The 19,162-nt window shown below is 36.1% G+C and overlaps 1 protein-coding gene across 10 annotated transcripts in view; it reads right to left on the reverse strand.

Moving 5' to 3' along the window:
* Positions 1 to 9,415: 9,415 nt before the first annotated feature.
* ZMYM1 (zinc finger MYM-type containing 1) overlaps positions 9,416 to 19,162 on the reverse strand; it is a 28,901-nt gene continuing 19,154 nt past the window's right edge. For 6 of the 10 annotated variants that reach the window (XM_019938145.3, XM_019938143.3, XM_033838223.2 and 3 more), the window contains 6 exons: positions 18,150 to 18,321; positions 17,848 to 18,060; positions 14,996 to 15,149; positions 13,974 to 14,111; positions 13,760 to 13,794; positions 10,256 to 13,405 (listed from right to left, as the gene is read on the reverse strand). In XM_019938145.3, coding sequence (XP_019793704.1) covers positions 11,099 to 13,405; positions 13,760 to 13,794; positions 13,974 to 14,111; positions 14,996 to 15,149; positions 17,848 to 18,060; positions 18,150 to 18,321 — 3,019 coding nt within the window. In that variant the 3' untranslated portion in view covers positions 10,256 to 11,098. Of the gene's footprint in view, positions 13,406 to 13,759; positions 13,795 to 13,973; positions 14,112 to 14,995; positions 15,150 to 17,847; positions 18,061 to 18,149; positions 18,322 to 19,162 lie in introns of all 10 variants that reach the window. The other 4 variants (XM_019938148.3, XM_073792204.1, XM_019938146.3 and 1 more) reach the window with 3 other exon arrangements.

Below are 19,162 nucleotides of genomic sequence, written 5' to 3' on the forward strand. Positions count from 1 at the left end.
GGGAATCGAGTGGGGAGCTTAAGCTCAAAACAAGTCCTCAAAGATTTTTTTTTTTTTTCGCGGTATGCGGGCCGCTCTCTGTTGTGGCCTCTCCCGTTGCGGAGCACAGGCTCCGGACGCGCAGGCTCAGCGGCCATAGCTCGTCGGCCTAGCCGCTCCGCGGCACGTGGGATCTTCCCGGACCGGGGCACGAACCCGTGTCCCCTGCATCGGCAGGCGGACTCTCAACCACTGCACCACCAGGGAAGCCCCAGTCCTCAAGATTTTTAACAAATGGTTTATCAGGCATGTAATGTTTTGCATCTAAAGTGGGTTGGGTTCTAAACGTGCTTGAGGTAAGAGGGAATGAGGGGAAAAAGACAAAGATCCAAATAGAAAAACATTCCGTGTTCACTGACGTAGCATTCCCCAAAATAATTTACTCATTTACCATGTTCCAGCTGACTTCTTGAAATTGATAACGCTGATTCTAAGTTTCATATGGACCCTTACTTCACACCCATACAAAAGTTAACTAAAAAAGAGTGAAATGCCTAAATGTAAGAATGAAATTATAAAACTTAGATTATTAAATGACACCAAAAACATGAACAACAAAAAAGGCAAATTGGATTTACCAAAATTAATCACTGCTTCAAAGGACATCATCAAGAAAGTGAAAACTCATGGAATGGAAGAAAATATTTGTAAATCATAACTGGTTAGGGACTTGTATCCAGAATATGTGAAAAATAAACCCAATTGAGAAATAGGCAAAGGATTTAAATAGAAATTTCTGCAAGGAAGGTATACAGAAATGCCAATTAAGTACATGAAACGTTGCTTGGCATCATTAGTCAATAAGAAAGTGCAGGGAATTCCCTGGTGGTCCAGTGGTTAGGACTCTGAGCTTCCACTGCAGGGGTCCTGGGTTTGATTCCTGGTCGTGGAACTAAGATCCCAAAAGCTGCTCGGTCTGGCCAAAAACAAACAAAAAAAGCAAATCAAAACCCCGAAATACCACTTCAAACTTTCAGCTATAAGATGAATGTCTGAGGATCTAATGTATAACATGGTGACTCTAGTTACCAACACTGCTTTATAGAATTGCTTCGGTCACTTGATAATCAAAATTGCCTTCACTAGTTCAGCTGTCTTCATCATATACTAGATTTCTTTATATATCTGGCCCAGTGAACTATCCATTCCTACATAGATGTCATATTTTAAATTTCATTGCTTTATATGAGTTTCAGTAGTTTTTTTTTTTCTAAAGAAAAGATTTTCTTTGGTTTTCTATGGACTCATTTTATTTAGTGGAATAAGTATATACATCTTAGGGTTCTTCAGAGAAACAGAAGCAATAGATTATACGCACACATATATATATTTTGGGGGGCATACTTTTTTTGGGGGGGCATACTTTTGATTAAAAAGCAAAATATACCTTCCACATATTTGGAGGAAAACCAACTAACATTATAACTAGCATTAAGGAAGAACTGAGCAGATACTAATAAAGGTAATAAAACAAGATGGGTGTAAAAGCAAAGGTCTCTGGGGCGTGAAAGTGGGTAGTCCATGGAACTGGTATAGACTTCTACCAAGAGACATACTGGTGGACACTCAGGTGGAGTCAAACAAGGGAAAAAGAAGAGAGGGCTTTTGGTTTTGTATGCATATATAAATTTAAACATGCGTGTTGGAGAACTTTCAGGGTATTGGAGCTGTGCTGCTTCTCCTGAGGGCTCAAGTAATGTCATTGTAATTAATGAAGCACGTAATTGTATACCCACCTTGTTTTGACTGTTTGCTATTTTGTAAGTATCACTGCATGAAGAAAACCTTGAACTAAAGAAAAGGGGCAAGGAGGCTCACAGGGAGGCTCTCTACCACTGTCCCATGTGAGCTGGCCTGGGATTGTAGTAATCTAGAAACATTTTTCAGCGTGCTTTTTGCCCTTGCCATCTCCCTAGAAGATTTGGCCTGCCTAAAGAGGGAGCAGAATGAAGAGTTAACACCATTTCCTAGATATAAGAATGGATTGAGATAAGAAGTTTACTTTCAATACTTTGCTACTTTTTAATGTTCCTAGTAGATGGTAAGCACTCGGGAAACTGGTAGATACTTAATACTGATAAGTTTAATTTGGCATTGCATACATTCTAACTCCTCTGCCTGCCTTCTGCTTAATTGAACTCATCTGGCAAAAATCAAAGTCATGATAAAATCCAATTCTCTGTCTAATCCATATACATTGACTGTCTTTAAAGTCTGCTTACTGATCTCTAGGGATCCCTTTTTGCTGCCCAGCAACCACACGACTTTTGTCTTTATTAAATTCTATTTCATGCCATATCCTCTTTCTTCAAAGCTCCAATGCCTCTTCTTTCATCCTCATTTTCAGAAGATGACCTTTTCTGTTTCACTGAGAAAATAGAAACACTCAGAACTTTCACAAGCTTCTACAGTCATATCTCCCCACCTACCTACATCTGTACCTACATTTTCCTTTTTTTAAAAAAAAAAATGTACTTATTCATTTTGGCTGTGCCGGGTCCCAGTTGCATCATGTGGGATCTTCGTTGTGGCATGCAGGATCTTTAGTTGTGGCATCTGGGCTCATAGTTGCAGCATGCGGACTCTTAGTTGCGGCATGCATGTGGGATCCAATTCCCTGACCAGGGATCGAACCCCAGCCCCCTGCATGAGGAGTGCAGAGTCTTACCCACTGGACCACCAGGGAAGTCCCTGTACCTACATATTCTTTTTCTTCTGTTATAATGGATGAACTGTCCATATTTCTAGCTGAGGCCAACTTCTTCACCAAAGAGGATGGCAAATAACCACATGGAAATATCCCCAACATCATTACCTTAAAAGAAATGCAAATTAATGGGGGTATATATATCTATATCTATCTATCATCATCTATCATCTATCATCTAATCTCCAGTGGGATATAACTACACACCTATCAGAATGGCTAAAATAAAAAGTAGTGACAACATCAAATGTTGCAAGGGATGTAGAGAATCTGGATCGCTCATACAGTGCTGGTGGAATGTAAAATGGTACAGCCACTTTGGAAAATAGTTTGGCATTTTTTTTGGTTGTTTTTTTTTTTATACCAGCAATTTTTTTTGTTTGTTTGTTTGTACCAGCAATGGTACTCCTGGGCATTTGGACTAGAAAAATGAAAATTTATGTTTACACAAAAATCATGTATACAAATGTTCATAGCAGCTTTATTTGTAATAGTCTAAAACTGGAAACAATCCAAATGTCCTTCAAAGCGTGAACTGTAAAAAAAAAAAAATAGTGAACTGTTAAACAAGTACATCAATAACATTATTCAGGGACAAACAGGAGTGGACTATTTAGACACGTTAACAACTTGGGTAGATTTTAAGGGTATTATGCTGAGTGAAAAAAGCAGTCCCAAAAGGCTATATGCTCTATGATTCCATTCATTCTTGAAAAGACAAAATTATAGAGATGGAGTATAGATTAGTAGTTGCCAATGGTTAGGGATAGAAGGGAGAGAGGAAGGTTGGTGTACTTATAAGTATCACAAGGGAGCACTGTGTTGGTGGAATTGTTTCGTATCTTGACTATAGTGGTGATTACATAAATCCATACATGATAAAACTGCATAAAAGTAAACACAAGTACACGAGTACATGTAAAACTGGTGAATCTGAATAAGATCAGTGGATGGTATCAATGTTTAAATTCCTGTTGTGATACTGTATTATAGTTATGCAAGATGTTACCATAGGGGGAAGCTGGGTGAATGATATATGAGATCCTTCTGTATTATTTCTTGCTACTTTATCTAAAAATATCTTAATTTAAAAGTGTTACATAAGATGGTTGATAGTATCTATGTCTTGTTTCTGATACTTTTGTGGTAGTGCTCCCAGTATTTCACCTTTAAGCATGATGTTATACATACTATTGTCTAGGTCTATACATACACATTAATAAATATATTACCAACATTTTATTGTTAACAGAAAAAACCTTTAATTCTAATTTTACCAAGGTTTTAAAAATCAGGCACAAAAGTTAAAGCTTTATCAATGCTTTTATTGTATATATTGATATCATTTTCTTAATTTGATATATTTTGTTGCATTTCATAAATAAATTTCCTAATATTGAAACACCTTTACATTCTTGAGATGAACTGGAATGGGTAATAGTGCATCACTTAAAAAATTTTTTATAATAGAAAACTTCACATGTAAAAGCTCAGTAACAGGGACTTCCCTGGTGGCGCAGTGGTTAAGAATCCGCCTGCCAATGAAGGGGACACGGGTTCGAGCCTTGGTCCGGGAAGATGCCACGTGCCGCGTAGTAGCTAAGCCTGTGCGCCACAACTACTAAACCTGTGCTCTAGAGCCTGTGAGCCACAACCACTGAGGCCCGTGCACCAAAACCCCATGCTCCGCAACAAAAGAAGCCACTACAGGGAGAAGCCCGCTCACCGCAATGAAGAGTAGCCCCCGCTCACCACAATTAGAGAAAGTCCGTGCGCAGCAATGAAGACCCAATGCAGCCAAAAAAGAAAGCTGAGTAACAATACAATGAATCCCTATGTACCTATCACCTAGATTCAACAACTATGAAATCACGGACAATCTTGTTTCATCTTGACCCTCAAGTACTCCCCCCCCTCCCGTTATTATTCTGAATCCCTAGATTTCATGTAATTTCATCCACTAATTCCTGAAGTATTTTTGTCTAAAAGTGACTTTTTATTTATTGGCTGCGTTGGGTCTTCGTTGCTGCATCCGGGCTTTCTCTAGTTGTGGCAAGGGGTCTACTCTTCGTTGTGGTGTGTTGGCTTCTCATTGCAGTGGTTTCTCTTTGGTGCAGAGCATGGGCTCTAGGCACGCGGGCTTCAGTAGCTGTGGCACGCAGACTCAGTAGTTGTGGCTTGTGGGCTCTAGAACGCAGGCTCATTAGTTGTGGTGCACGGGCTTAGTTGCTCCGCGGCATGTGGGATCTTCCCGGACCAGGACTCGAACCTGTGTCCCCTGCATCGGCAGGCAGATTCTTAACCACTGCACCACCAGGGAAGTCCCTAAAAGTGACTTAAAAAAAAACACATAACCACAACGTCATTACAAATATCCATTGTTCACAGTTGCTTAAAGATCTAAACATGGTTTACACACTGCAATTCATTGACATGACTCCTACTTCTTTAATCTATAGGATTCTCTGCCATCTTATGTTTTCCTTGTAAGTTTTTGTTAAAGTTTTTTGTTTATCCTGTGCAGTCTCCTAGGATTTGGATTTTGCTGGTTAATCCCATTGATGTTGTTTAATATGTTCCTCTGACCCACTGTATTTCCAGTAAACATGCAGCTAGATCTAGGGTCTTGATAAGATTCAAGATCAAATTATTTGGCAAGATTACTTCATAGGTAGTGCTATATCAGTCAAAGTCCAGCCAGGAGACTGGAACCACATGTTGTTTGAACTATAGAACTAGAAAGGCTAGAGCACTAAGGTATTACAGCAGCAGCAACTGTAGGAAGCTGCTAGGACTGGGAGAAAAAAGAGAAGTTGGAATTATTAATACTTAGAAGCCTGGAAGAAGAGTCCTTAAATTCAGACCTCTGAGAAGGATGCATATCTCAGCTGGTGAATATGTCTATTAGAAGTACACAATGTCTGGCTGTATTAGTGATGTTAGCAGCCAATGATGATCATTGCCTAGATGCATTAATTAAACAAGGTACTATTTTAATTTTATTCGTCATTTAATACTTGCAAAACTTTACCATGCTTTACATCAGTGCCTCTCAGTCAATCTGGTTATCTGAACCCTATTCTAATACATTCCTCAGGTAGGGGTCATGGAAACAATGTTCCATGAATTTGCATATTGATGATAGCCTGTGACTCTTACGCTTTAAAGTCCATTTGGTTGGATATAAAATCCTGAGTAAGTTCACATTACTTCATTGTCTTTTGGCATAGAGTGTCATTATGGAAAAGTGTGAAAATAATCGGATTTACCTTCCCTATACCTGCTTTTTTTTTTTTTTTTTTTTGGCATGGACTCTCAAAGGACTTTTTCTTCAAAAAACCCTTTAAAAATTTTTTCATTCTTTTTTTAGGCCATTACTCAGCACTGACCATCCTGGGTCTGTGTTCCTAGGTGCACAGTGTGTCTTTTCAATGCATAAAGTCTTTCTAATTTCAAGCAAGTTGTCTTGAATTCAGTGCATCAGCCAGGGTTCAGTCAGGAAGCAGAAGCCATACTAGTTATCTGAACAGAGAGAATGTAAAAACACGTTAAGTATAAAGTTAACTAAGTTACTGAAAGGATAAAGAGAACATCAAGATGTCATGGAGGTAGCAGCTAATATCCTGAGATGAGAGAACAAAGAAAGGAGATAGGAATTTAAATTTAGAGGGGCCTCATGGAGCTGGAAGTTACAGCTCTGAGGAGGGATGATGCTGGTGCTGGTCTCTGAGCTTGGGCCTAAGACCTAGATCCCTGAAGAGGGGCTGCAGGTGTCTCTGACAGAAGGAAGCATGACGATAAGGCTTCTGCAAGTGTAATAGAAACTGCAACCACATTCAGCTGCTGCTAGGGAAGGAAGTGCTGGATGAAAACAGCATTGCTGGCATAATGCTCACAAGAACCACAAGCAGACATAAAGCTCACAGAAAGTAGACAGGATGGAACAAATCCTTTCCTTCAGACTTGCAGTCTCCCTCTAGTGACTCCTATTGGCAGAGGCTAACATAAATCCTGCTAAAGCAGAAATGATCACCACAAAGCCGAGTATAGAGGGGTGGGTGCATAGAAAATAGCATAATAACTGGCACATAGTTTTTAGTATTTGCTCTTTCCCCTTGCTTTGGATTTCTTTGCAGACTCTATTTATATGGATATCAGGTTTTCAATATGTGATATCACTCTTCTCTTGATTTAAAACATTTTCCTTCTTTCCATTTCCACCCTCTATTTCTCTTAGGGATTATCCATTGTTTATTCACTTTTGAGTTCCTTCTAGATTAGTTTTCACTTTTACAGTGACTTTTATTTCTTTTAATTTCTAATGCTTTCCTGAATTCTTGTCATTTATCTTTTTAAACCTTTCTTTTATCCACTCATCTGAGTTTTTCTAATTCTTGTTTATAGTTCTTTTATAGCTTTTATCATTTAATTTCTTTTAGCTTGGTTTGAAACAGGTTTTTGTTTTGTAAGGATTTACTGTTCTTTATTCTTATAATTTTGTATATTTCACAATTCTTTTCTGTTGCTAAGTTTTAAGTGAAACATTTACCTGTACTTTTGAGACAGAATTAACTTTTCCGTCTTCAAGGTTCATGAAATACTATTATTTTCACAAAGTGACTAAAATAAATGACCTAGTTCTGAGACCTGCTTCCTTTGCCTCTCTCCCTCACTTCACACTATACACTGTCTTTCCTTTGACCCTACTGTCCCTGTCCTGCAGAATTTGGTGTATACAGCCAGCAGTTTCTCCTTGAAAGGGTTCTGTTTTGGAATGAATCTTACATTTGTTAGTTTCAAGAGCCCATAAGGACCTAGATAACTCCAACAAATTTGGAATTTAGCACAGTCCCCTTAACTCACCTGCAAATTGGCATCTCCAGGTCACTTTTTGGCTGCAGTTTTCAAATTGGCCAGCCATGCTTTCCAGTGGAAACCTGTTGATTTGGGAGATCTATTCTCAAGGCCATCAGACGTCCCACTGATTTTCATCCATGACCTTCCATACAGATAAATGGCACTACTCAGGTTTTACAGTTGCTTTTGAGTTTGTCACTATCTAATTTTATTTTGGGATTGTGGGGATACCTTGTCACCAAGACTTGCTATAGATGCCATGCATGGGTTTTTGCTTTTATGAAGGGATTTGGGAGATTAAAAAAATACACTGCTATTTCTGTCATCTTCTATTCTTCAATGTACTTCTGGTAGTTAATTTTTTATTTAGGAATATCTGTGATAACAGTTTATATAAAAGGTAGTAGAGCACAGTGATTAGAAGCATGAGCTATGGAGTCACACTGCCTGGGTACAAATCCTAGATTCACTGTTTACTAATTATGTGATATTTAACCTCTGTGTCTTAGTTTCTCCCATAAAATAATAGGTTGTGAGAAGTGAAATAACATAAAGCACTGAGAAAAGTACTAGGTTACATAGTAGGTATTCAACAAAGAAAGCTGGTGTGTTTTTTTTTTTTGGCCACACTTGCAGGATCTTAGTTCCCCGACCAGGGATTGAACCCAGGCCCCCAGCAGTGGAAGCACTGAATGCTAACCACTGGACCACCAGGGAATTCCCAGGAAAGCTGTTTTAATTACTGTAGTTATCCTTTTTTTCTTTTTCAGGTCTAGCTCTTATTTTACTGGCTTTATAGTAGACTATTAAAAAAGTAAAAAAAAAAAAAGGGAAAAAAACCACCCTACCTCTTGAAATTAACTCTTGCTTCCACAGTAAGATAGAAATCACAAATGCGAATAGCTAGAAAATAATGAAAATGAGAAGAACACATGGTAGGCAAATGTCACTTCAGAGGAAAGTTCATAGTGTTAAGCACTTTCATTACCAAACAGAAAAGAATGAAAATGTAAGCAATAAGCATTGAATACTAAAGATTAACTGCCTTCTATTAAAGTAGAAATCAATGAACTTTTTAAAAAGAGTAAAATGACCATATTAAATGTTGGCAAGGATGTGGAACAACAGACACAGATACTGTGGGTGGGAGTAGAAAAATGGTATAACTGAGAAGTCTAATTAAAGTGGAAGATGCACATAGCCTTGGCCCATCAAGTCCACCTCTAAGTAAGTACCTTAGAACAGACCTTCCCAACTTGTGGGCCAGTAGGGTAAAGCCTCAGGTGGCCACAGCTCTCAAAGCCTCATCTTTTATGCTATGAAGCATACAAATATTCTTTTCTGTATTATCATCTATCTATCTACATGAAGAGTTGGTAAGCAACCTCTTCTAATATCTTTCTTGGATTTCCACATTAGAAAGCCAAGTTTCATTGGAGTCAAGGCCTTATTTTATTCTCTGCTGGATATCCAGCAGCTAGAATAGCATCTAGTATATTGTACTTGCTCAATAAATATTTGTTCAATGTGCATACTATATAAAAAAAAGGATCACTGGAATATTATAAAAATGCAAAATCAGACATATAAAATATCCATTTAAATAAAGGAAGTCCACCCTAGAGGAGTGGTATAGAGAGGGTGGGAGGGAGACACAAGAGGGAGGAGATACAGGGATATCTGTATATGTATAGCTGATTTACTTTGTTATACAAAAGAAACACACCACTGTAAAGCAATTATACTCCAATAAAGATGTTAAAAAAAAAATTTCAGCGCGCACACAAAATAAATAAATAAATAAATAAAGGATGAACTTGTATACTCATATAATGGAATGGTATTCAGCAATTAGAATAAACAAACTAGAAATCCACATATAAATCTCAAACAACACTGAGTGAAAGAAAGCAAATTGCAGAAAGATAAGCACAATGCAACTTAAAGTTTTATATAAAGTTTACAATCATGTGCAACAAGGCTATGTATTAAGTATAAAATTATATAAGCATGGAATGATGCACACCAAATAATCATTGCCTCTGTGGAAAAACAAAAATATTATCAGGAAAAGATTTACAAGGGAGCTTTAACCCAATCTATAATATTTTATTTCTGAAATAAAAATCTGGAGCATGGCAAAATGTTAGGATTTAATAGAACTAAATGTTAATTATTACGTTCTTTTATTTTTATGTTAAAAATCAACCATAATTAAAAAGTAGAGTAGGATTGATAAATAAACCTAAGAATGTGTATGGAAAACAACTAAATAAAATAAATCACTAGTTTTGGCCTAATCAAGAAAGAAAATGTGTATAGAAGATCAATGAAGAAAGCAAGTATAGGTATATAGAAGAAATTAAGAGAATACTTTCTACAACTCTAAGCAGATTCATTTGAAAGAAGGACTCAATGAAATAGATGCTCTTTCTAGAAAAATTACAAGTTATAAAAGAAAACCAGCCTCAGATATATCTACCACTAAATTCTTTCAAATCTCTGAGGAACACATTTCCCTTGTTATCTAAACTTTTCTAAAGTGTTAAGACAGAAAGAGTTCTTTCTTTCAGAATTATTTGAAAATTAGTCATATTTTCATAAAGTAGATTAGGAATTCCTATTGTGTCACCCAGCTAAGTCAACCAAAACCACAGCGATATTTAGAGTTTTAATGTTTAATATATGAGGTTTCACAGAAAAGGAAATACAAATGGCTCAAGCAGATACGCAACCTTATTTTTAAGTGAAAATAAAAAATTCTATTGAGATTTAATCTCCACAGAGATTAACATATCATTATTCAACAGACTGGCAAAGATCAAAATGTTTGTTAATACTTTATAAAGATTCGAGGAAATAGGAACTCTCACACGTTGGTGGGAGTATAAAATGATACAATCCTTATAGAAAGCAATTTGCCAATATCTACGAAAAATAAAAATGTACAAATCTTCTGACCTAATAACTTCAGTTTAAAATTTTTTCTCACAGCAACTCACTAATGTGCAACATGACCTATGTACATGGTTATTAAATGCAGCATTATTTGCAAGAGTAAGAGACTGGAAAGAAAATGTTTGTCAGTAGGGACTGCTCCAATATATTATGGTACATCCATACAATTAAATCTTACGCAGTTATTAAAAAAAGAATCAAGAAACTCTATGTACTGATATGGGACAATCTCAAAAAATCATGTTAAGTGAAAACGGCAAGCTGAAGAACAATGTGCACTGCACAGTACATTTATGATTAAGTATCTCCAGAAGGATATTTAAAAAACAGTTAATACTTCTGGGAGGGGAAACTGGGTACTAAAAAAGGGAAGGAAACTTTTCACTGTATATCATTCTGTGTCATGAATTTTGAACCAAATGAATGTTACATGTTCTGATGAAAAAACTTCTTTTCTTAAAAGACAAAAATTTGAAATAAAAACTGATAGCCAACAGAAATACAAAATTCTTTCAGGTAAATTCAAGTTAGCAAGTTTTATATTTCTTTCACCTGTAGGATAAACTTTTCCACAGTTCCATTGAGTCTTTCAGGTTCCATCAGTTTATTTACCAATTCCTGCTCAACAGCCATTAGGGCTAAGCCACTAAGCTTTTCTTGTCCCCTGGTATGACATAAATATGTTTTAAGACGAGACAGTGTAGAAAATGAATTTTCAACACTTGCTGAAGTAACTGGCCAAGACAAAGCAATATATAATAGCACTGATATGCAAGGAATATTATTGTGAAGACCATGCTGAATAAACAAATGGCCAAGATTGCTGAAGCTGATGCAATCATAATCTAGGACAAAGTTGAGCTTTGCATATTGCCGATAAAATCTAAGTTCTGGGATGATGTCTGCATCAAGTTTATAAAATTCTTGGACATCTTTAGCTGTTGCTTCATTTAACGGTTCATTCCATTTAAGTAACAGTTCTGAAATCTGCTTCATTTTACAATAATCAAACTCTGAAAAACACAATTTTAAATTTTGTAATATAGTATCCAAGCCTTGGTAATAAATATTAATTTTATATTGTTCTTCTGTTGAGGTAGGAAAAAACATACTGTCTGAATTGCTAGGATCTATTGTTTTCTGAATTTTTCTTCTTTTCTGAAATGAAGGCCTTTCAACTTCAAAACCTTTACAGGTTATTTTTTGACATACTTCCTCTGCTCCATCCCAGATAGTTTTGAAATAAGTATCATTTCTTTCAGATGATAAACATTCCAAAATTGCTTCTATTTTTGAAGACAAAGAAAAAATGTCTATGGTTTCACTTTGAAGCTCTTTGGAAAGAATTCCTGTAACACTTAGTACTCGATAAAGAAATTTCAAACAAAAGATAAATTCAAATTTGGAAACCAATGCCAACAAATCACTCAATTCATCAGCTAAACTTGTGTTTGAAGAATGGCTTGATAGAACTTCCAGTGTTTCAATAACCTCTGGAAGACCCTCAATCACAGATAGTAACGTACGATCATGGACTGTCCAACATGATTGTGATGTATGTTTTTTGCATGTTTTGTTTTGACTTAGCTTATAAATGTTTTGAAAATTTACAGACATTTCCCCATGAATAGTGTTGAACAAAGAACTGAGAGTATTTAGAGCACTTCGGAGCTCTTTTACTTCTTTGCAAAACCTAATCACCGCCAAATCCAAAAAATGTGCATAACAATGCAGGTATAAAGCTCTTGGCTCTTCCTTCTTGAATTCTGCTGCAATTTTATTAAATTTTCCCCTCCAGTTACTGGTGCTATCATAGGCCTGGCCTCGTATTTTATCCAAATCAACTCCAATTTGCTGCAGGTAAGTTTTAATACTCCTGTGTAAGTTGGTTCCAGTCATCTCTTCAACATCTATGAAACCCAAAAATCTTTCTTTAATTAATATAGCCTTTGATGTTTTCTGTGGGTATCTTACACAAATAGAGAATTGCCCTTTAGTGGCACTATCAGTTGTTTCATCACATATTATTGAAAAAGCTGAGGAGACATTGATCTCATTTACAATATCTTGTAACATTTCAGTCTTTATTATTTCAATAATATCATTTTGAATTTGTGTACTATTGTAGAAGTCAACTTGTGAATTCGTAAGTCGAAATATTTCTTCTCCTTTATCTTTTGCTCGGATTTCTAACAATTCTAAAAAATTGCCTTTATTCACAGATGAAACAGACTGGTCATTTCCTCTTAAGAGTAAACACTGCTTTCCAAGAAATAAAATATTTTCAATTATAAGCTTTAGGTACTTTTTATTTCCCTCAATCTGTTTTGAATGATTAGATAAACTGTCATTAACGGCTTCATCACAAAACTGGTATTCCCTCCAAAATTGCAATGACTTTGAATGCATTTCACTTTTTTCATGCTTTCTGAATTTTTCCAGAGTTTTTTTCCAATTGGAAATTCCTTGGGCTGCAAATGACTCTCCTCCATAGCTAAATTTTTTTTGGCAGAACAACTGACACGAATAACAGAATATCACATCCTTTTTAATACTGTTTTCTAATTGCTGAAAATTTGAACACCAAGATTTTTTAATACTTCGTGATTTACCTTTAACTTTTTGTACTTTGGATGTAAATTTTGGGTGACGTAGTCCATCTCTTATTTTCATGGATTTCATACTGTTTGTAGCATCTTGGTTTGACACATGATCTTTTTGTACTTCTATACTGGAGCCAGTTGTATGCTGACTGAGTACTGATGAAGATGGTGCAAGGCTTGGCTGTTCCACATTACTATTAGCAACACCATTACTTGATTCACTGGGTGAAGTCTTAGAAATCTTGGGAGAAAATGACAAAATAACATTTCTTTGAACAGTTTTCAAATAATCAATTAAAATATCGAACATATCCATTCTAATAACAAAAAAAATCAATGGGTGGGTAACAGTATGAGCTCCACTAGGGGGAAACATTAACAATTATTTATAACTTAGTATTCTTATTAATAATTTCAAGTCAAACTTGAGATTTGGGAAACTGAACGTGAATAACAAAAGGTGTTTATTGCTCTACATTTTTGAGCTCTATGATCAAATCAGGAATGAATATGCTCAAATACACACATGCACAATATGTTTATAAAAGAAAGCTTAAAAAAGATAGTAGCAAAAACAATTAAGAATAAAACTTACATCCTCAACATTTGCTGTTACTGAAGAAACTGTACCTGTTAAAATAAAGCATAAATTCTAGATCTTATACCATAATCTATAAAATAGCATCATTAACTATATAATTGCTTATTTCATATTAGGCAACCAAAAGAAAACTTAAAGACAGATTCTATATTCTAATCAAGTATGGCAAAACAGTGTATATGTCAAAGAATGTCACATCAATTTTTACCTTGTAATACATCAGAGTTCATGACGGGCAGGGCTTCATGAGTATCTGCCAATGACACTATATTGCTTATAACTGGAGTTGTATCTTTCTTCGGAGAAAGGAGATCTGTTGAAGCATCATGCACCATGGAAACATTTACTGATAAAAATTAAATGGTATCTTATAAACCAGGCAGAATCAATCAGTCAGAAAGCACTGTTTAATTACAAGTGTTTCAACGAATAACGCAAATATCTATCAATAATTGCTTTAAGTATTAGTGGGTACTGGAGTAATTTTTATTAGGGCTTAGGAATATCCAGGTTCTTTAGGATAAGATTAATATCAACATTAAACAGATAATTTACATTTCCCATCATTTTATATCTTTTACCTTTGCACGCAGTTTATCAGTCCTTTTATATTATTTGCTTGAACTGTCAAGCAAATCTTTACTGTGAAATTACCCATGAAGAACATTGCTAGAGAATCTCCTAAGTATCATTTCTAACCATTCCAGGATTCATAAACTCAATATGAATGGAGCTGAGTTGGTGTCTAAGCTAGTATTAAAGAGCTTTCTATAATAAGCCAGTCTGCATGATGCACAAGCCCCAGGGGAATCATTCATTCCACCGTCTATGAAATTAGCACCACTGGTCCTATATGAGGCTCTTTGATAGAATACACAGTTGGCTCTGGATTCTCTGTCCCTTTCTATTAGTGAACATCAAAGTATTTCCGACTAGCTCTACTCCATGTGAAAAATGTAACTAATAGCCTTGTTTTTACAAAGCAGGGCTAACTAGAAGATTCTATATTCTAAAATGACAATCTTTACAAATAAATATTAAATCTCTGGTGATGAAGTGGCCTTCCTTTTATGCAAAAATACTGGAAACTGTTCTTTGAAACAAGTTTTAGATTGTTTTGACTTTTAAGTCAGTTTAATTTAGAAATGAATCAAGGTTATAAATTAAAGGAAAGCAGTAATATTCTTCAACAGTTACTAAATCTTTGGTAACTGCTAAAAAAAATAGTACCTGTAGAAGATTCCATCTTAGCTTTACTGTAAGCAGAGAAACAATGAACAGAGCAGAAAAGCTCTGTCTTCCCCGAGTCATTGGTAGTCTCAATCATTTCGTCTGAGGGTTTCAGTGATTTGCAAAGAACAGATGTAAGTGTTTTGGCTGGTTTCTGTTAGAGAGTAAAATAATATTCATATTCCTGGTATATGACATATGCTCACAACCATTGCTTAGTTGAAATATTATAATAACAATGAAGTCATATTTTTGTATTTTCTTAAAAACAGAAAAAAGGCACTTATAGATTGTAATGACTAAAGTGAAGGAAACTGATCAATCTATTAGGTAACTATTTGTATTATTTGTCAGGTATATTAATAGCTATAACAATACATATGCAAGCAATGAAGAAAGTGGTCATAAAAGATGTTCATCATCCCAGGCAACTAAAGCCAACTGGACAAATCAACAAAAGTCTTATAATTACAGGTCTGTCTTTAATGCCAACTTGCGCATCAACTAAGGAAAGCCTTTTACTAGTGCTAAGGAGGAGCCAAAAAAGGGTGCCTAACACACATTACAAGATGCTGTGGGAAACACTGTTTTGCTAGCCTAACTTCATGGTGAAAATTCAAGCACGTTGTAAAAAAGCAGCACACAAGCAGTAAGAGGTACAGAACATAGTGCATTCTGTAAGCAGTAAGGTTGCAAAGGAAAAGGATAGAAAATGGGGAGGTTCACCACCTACTCTTCCGGGTGAAACAGGAGCCATCATTCCTGGACTTAATACTAAGTTAACACTAACGACAATGATGAAATGGAACAGCTTTTAGGGGTACACAAAGTGCAAAGACAAATGAAAATATCTTACACAGATTTTCTTTTTCTGGGAAAGAATGGGATATTGGCAAAGGAACAATGAAACAAAAAGTAGAGTGTAATTTTGAAAATTACTATTTTTGTCCCTTATTAGTAGGAATTTTCATATTTTACGAAATATAACAACTCATCAATGTTTACATTAACCAACAGTAGTGGTATAATTTATAACTAATTTGTTACTCATGTGGGAAAGCTAATACTTAACTAATGTACTCTAGTAAGAAGATATGGCCAGGGACTTCCCTGGTGGCACAGTGGTTGAGAAGATTCACAAAACATTAATATCTATCAATATTTAAAGTATCCCTGTATGTTGACCCAGAAATTTATACTTTTAAGAATTTTGGGGGCTTCCCTGGTGGTGCAGTGGTTAAGAATCCGCCTGCCAATGCAGGGGACACAGTTCAAGTCCTGGTCTGGGAAGATCCCACATGCTGCAGAGCAACTAAGCCCACGCGCCACAACTACTGAGCCTGCGTGCCACACCTACTGAAGCCCACGTGCCTAGAGCCCATGCTCCGCAACAAGAGAAGCCACCGCAATGAGAAGCCCGCACACCACAACGTGCAGTGAGTAGCCCCCGCTCACTGTAACTAGAGAAAGCCCACACGTGGCAGTGAAGACCCAACGCAGCAATAAATAAATAAATAAGTTAATTAATTTTTAAAAAGATGTGGCCAAAATAATTACAATTATACCAATCAACTTTTTAAAATAAAAAGCCACCCCATTTTTGCATTTTTGGATTCATAAGTTTGAGTGCTTTACTATTTTTTTTTTTTTTTTTGGCCACGCTGTGCAGCTTGCAGGATCCTAGTTCCCTGACCAGGGACTGAACCCAGGCCCTTGTCAGTAAAAGCGCAGAGTCCCAGCCACTGGACCGCCGGGGAATCTAATTCTTGATTACAGTTCACTAACAATATGGATTTTCTACATTATCACAATCACACAATATCTTAAATGCAGCAGGGCATAGTGTTAGGTGGTGCTTCTTAACTCATCTAGCCAAATAAGCCGTGCCCCATCACATATGCGGAATAACTGAGTACTCAAATACAGGCTCTTAAAAACAGGAGAAGGTCTATTTATTGAGTGTGAGGGGTAAAGAAAGAAAAGAAGGAATGGCATTAACTGCTTTCAGACAAAGGGTTCTATGCTCTCTGTTCTCCCATTTCTGGTCCCAAGGCAGGGTACTCTCATGGTGTGGGCATTCTGTCATAGAAAAGCTGTGGCTCACAAATGACCTATTTGAACTGTGGCTTGTTAAGACTCCTATCTTCAGTTGCTTGTTTTTATGGAAGAATTTATAGGGATACAATTGGGTCTCAAAGCGTCACCAGAACAAGCAAGACATGGGACAGTCCACCTCATGAAAGGGGCTCAGACCACTATTGTGTTCAGCTCACTTAGTCCTGCAAAGCAGGGCCAGCTTCTCTGCTCTCAGAGCCACCCATCCAAGGCTCTCCTATCAGAAATAGGGGATTATTTCTCATTGGTTTATTGCCTACTAGGACTCCTGATTCAGAAAAAAGCATGTGACATTCTTGATTTATCTTAACCTTGCTTAGGTGTAAGAAATACATGGAATTAAAAAATAAAAAACATTTCTGTGGTTGAGTCCTACTGACCAATAGACTATTGTTATGCTTGCTATCTAACTTATAAATAAGCTTCCCTCTGATTGCCTTTTCTTCAAGACAAGATCATCACCCTGAGATTCTTTAGGAAAATCTCCATGCAGCATTTATCATGAATTGTTATGTGAAAAACAACTGTCAGAAGTCTTTTATATCATCTCCTTCATCATCTTACCAACGAAAAATATTCCCAATGGTACTAATATCTATACCGCCAGTTTCCTAAAGTGGAAACATTCACAAGCCAACTAATGGAAGGAACTCAACCTTCCATTTTTCATTTGAGTCTTATGCAATCAAATTCAAATGGAGTGGTCCTCACTTTATGCAATAGATCTTTATTCATACCTGCTTATATGCTGTAATACGCTTTGAACTATTAAAGTAATGAGACTGTGCTTCCATGTGAAGTATATGGAACAGACTAGAGCTAGTGGAACAGTAAGCTCCACAGTTCTCACAACAGTTCATGATGAGGTTGTTAGCAGAGTGAAACTTTGAAAAACAGGCATTACTGCAAAGACTACGTTTCATGTTCTGGTATTTTACTTCATACTGAATCTAGGATTTAAAAAAAAGACTTAGTAAAAACTCTGATATTTAAGCAGAATAATCAGAGTCCCTCAAGGTTAAGAAATATTGCAACTTACAACAGTAGTCTTCTGACACATGCTGCACTTGGCTGGAATGCTATTACATATGGTATCAAATGGTTTTCTTTTTTCTTCATATGATGAAAGACAAGATTGGCTGCAAAAAGTTTTGCTAGTGGTAGTATCTTCCAGCTGCATACTGATCACATCCTTTAGATTTACAATGTCTCTAAAAATAAATAACAAGGGTACCATTAAACTCTTTTACCACAATTATTTCTTTCTTTTCATAAGCTAAATCACTCCCTTAAATAACCCTCTCCCCTGTTGTTTCATTTACCTGAAGAACTGTGAAATAGTAGGAACATCAGCCTTGAAATAAGAAAACCTGAATTTGGTATCTAGTTCTATCACTTACATTAAGTAACAGTGATTCAGTCATTTATATTCCCTAAATGTTAATATCTTCATCTATAACGTTAAGGATTATAAACACATCTGATAGTACAGTTTGAGGATTACCTTGCCTGTATTAGTTGGTGCTAGTGATTATAGAGTGATGACGAGAAATCACATATTCATACCTGACAAACTCTGGAATCTACAAGACAGAGGATTTAGAAGTTTGATCTACAAATTCCTGGGGATTCTCCAGATACTTTCAGGAGGTCCACAGGATCAAAACTATTTTCATAATATTAACATGTTATTTGCCTTTTTCACTGTGTTGACATTTGAACAGATGGTGCAAAAGCAACGGTGGGCCCCTGCAATTCCACTCCTAGGTATATACGCCAAAGAACTGAAAAAAAGTACTCAAAAAAGTACATATACACAAGGGTTCCTAACAGTTATAACAGATAGCAACAGCCTAAATGTTCATCAACAAATGAACAGATAAACAAATTGTGGTATATTATTCGGCTATAAAAAAAAAGAATGAAGTACTGATACACATGCCACAACATGAATGAATCTTGAAAACACTATGCTAAGGGAAAAAAGCCAGACATAAAAGGTCACAAGTTGTGATTCCGTCTATATAAAATATTCATAATAGATAAATCCAT

The sequence above is a fragment of the Tursiops truncatus genome, chromosome 1 (assembly GCF_011762595.2).
Source record: "Tursiops truncatus isolate mTurTru1 chromosome 1, mTurTru1.mat.Y, whole genome shotgun sequence".
Classification (NCBI taxonomy): Eukaryota; Metazoa; Chordata; class Mammalia; order Artiodactyla; family Delphinidae; genus Tursiops; species Tursiops truncatus.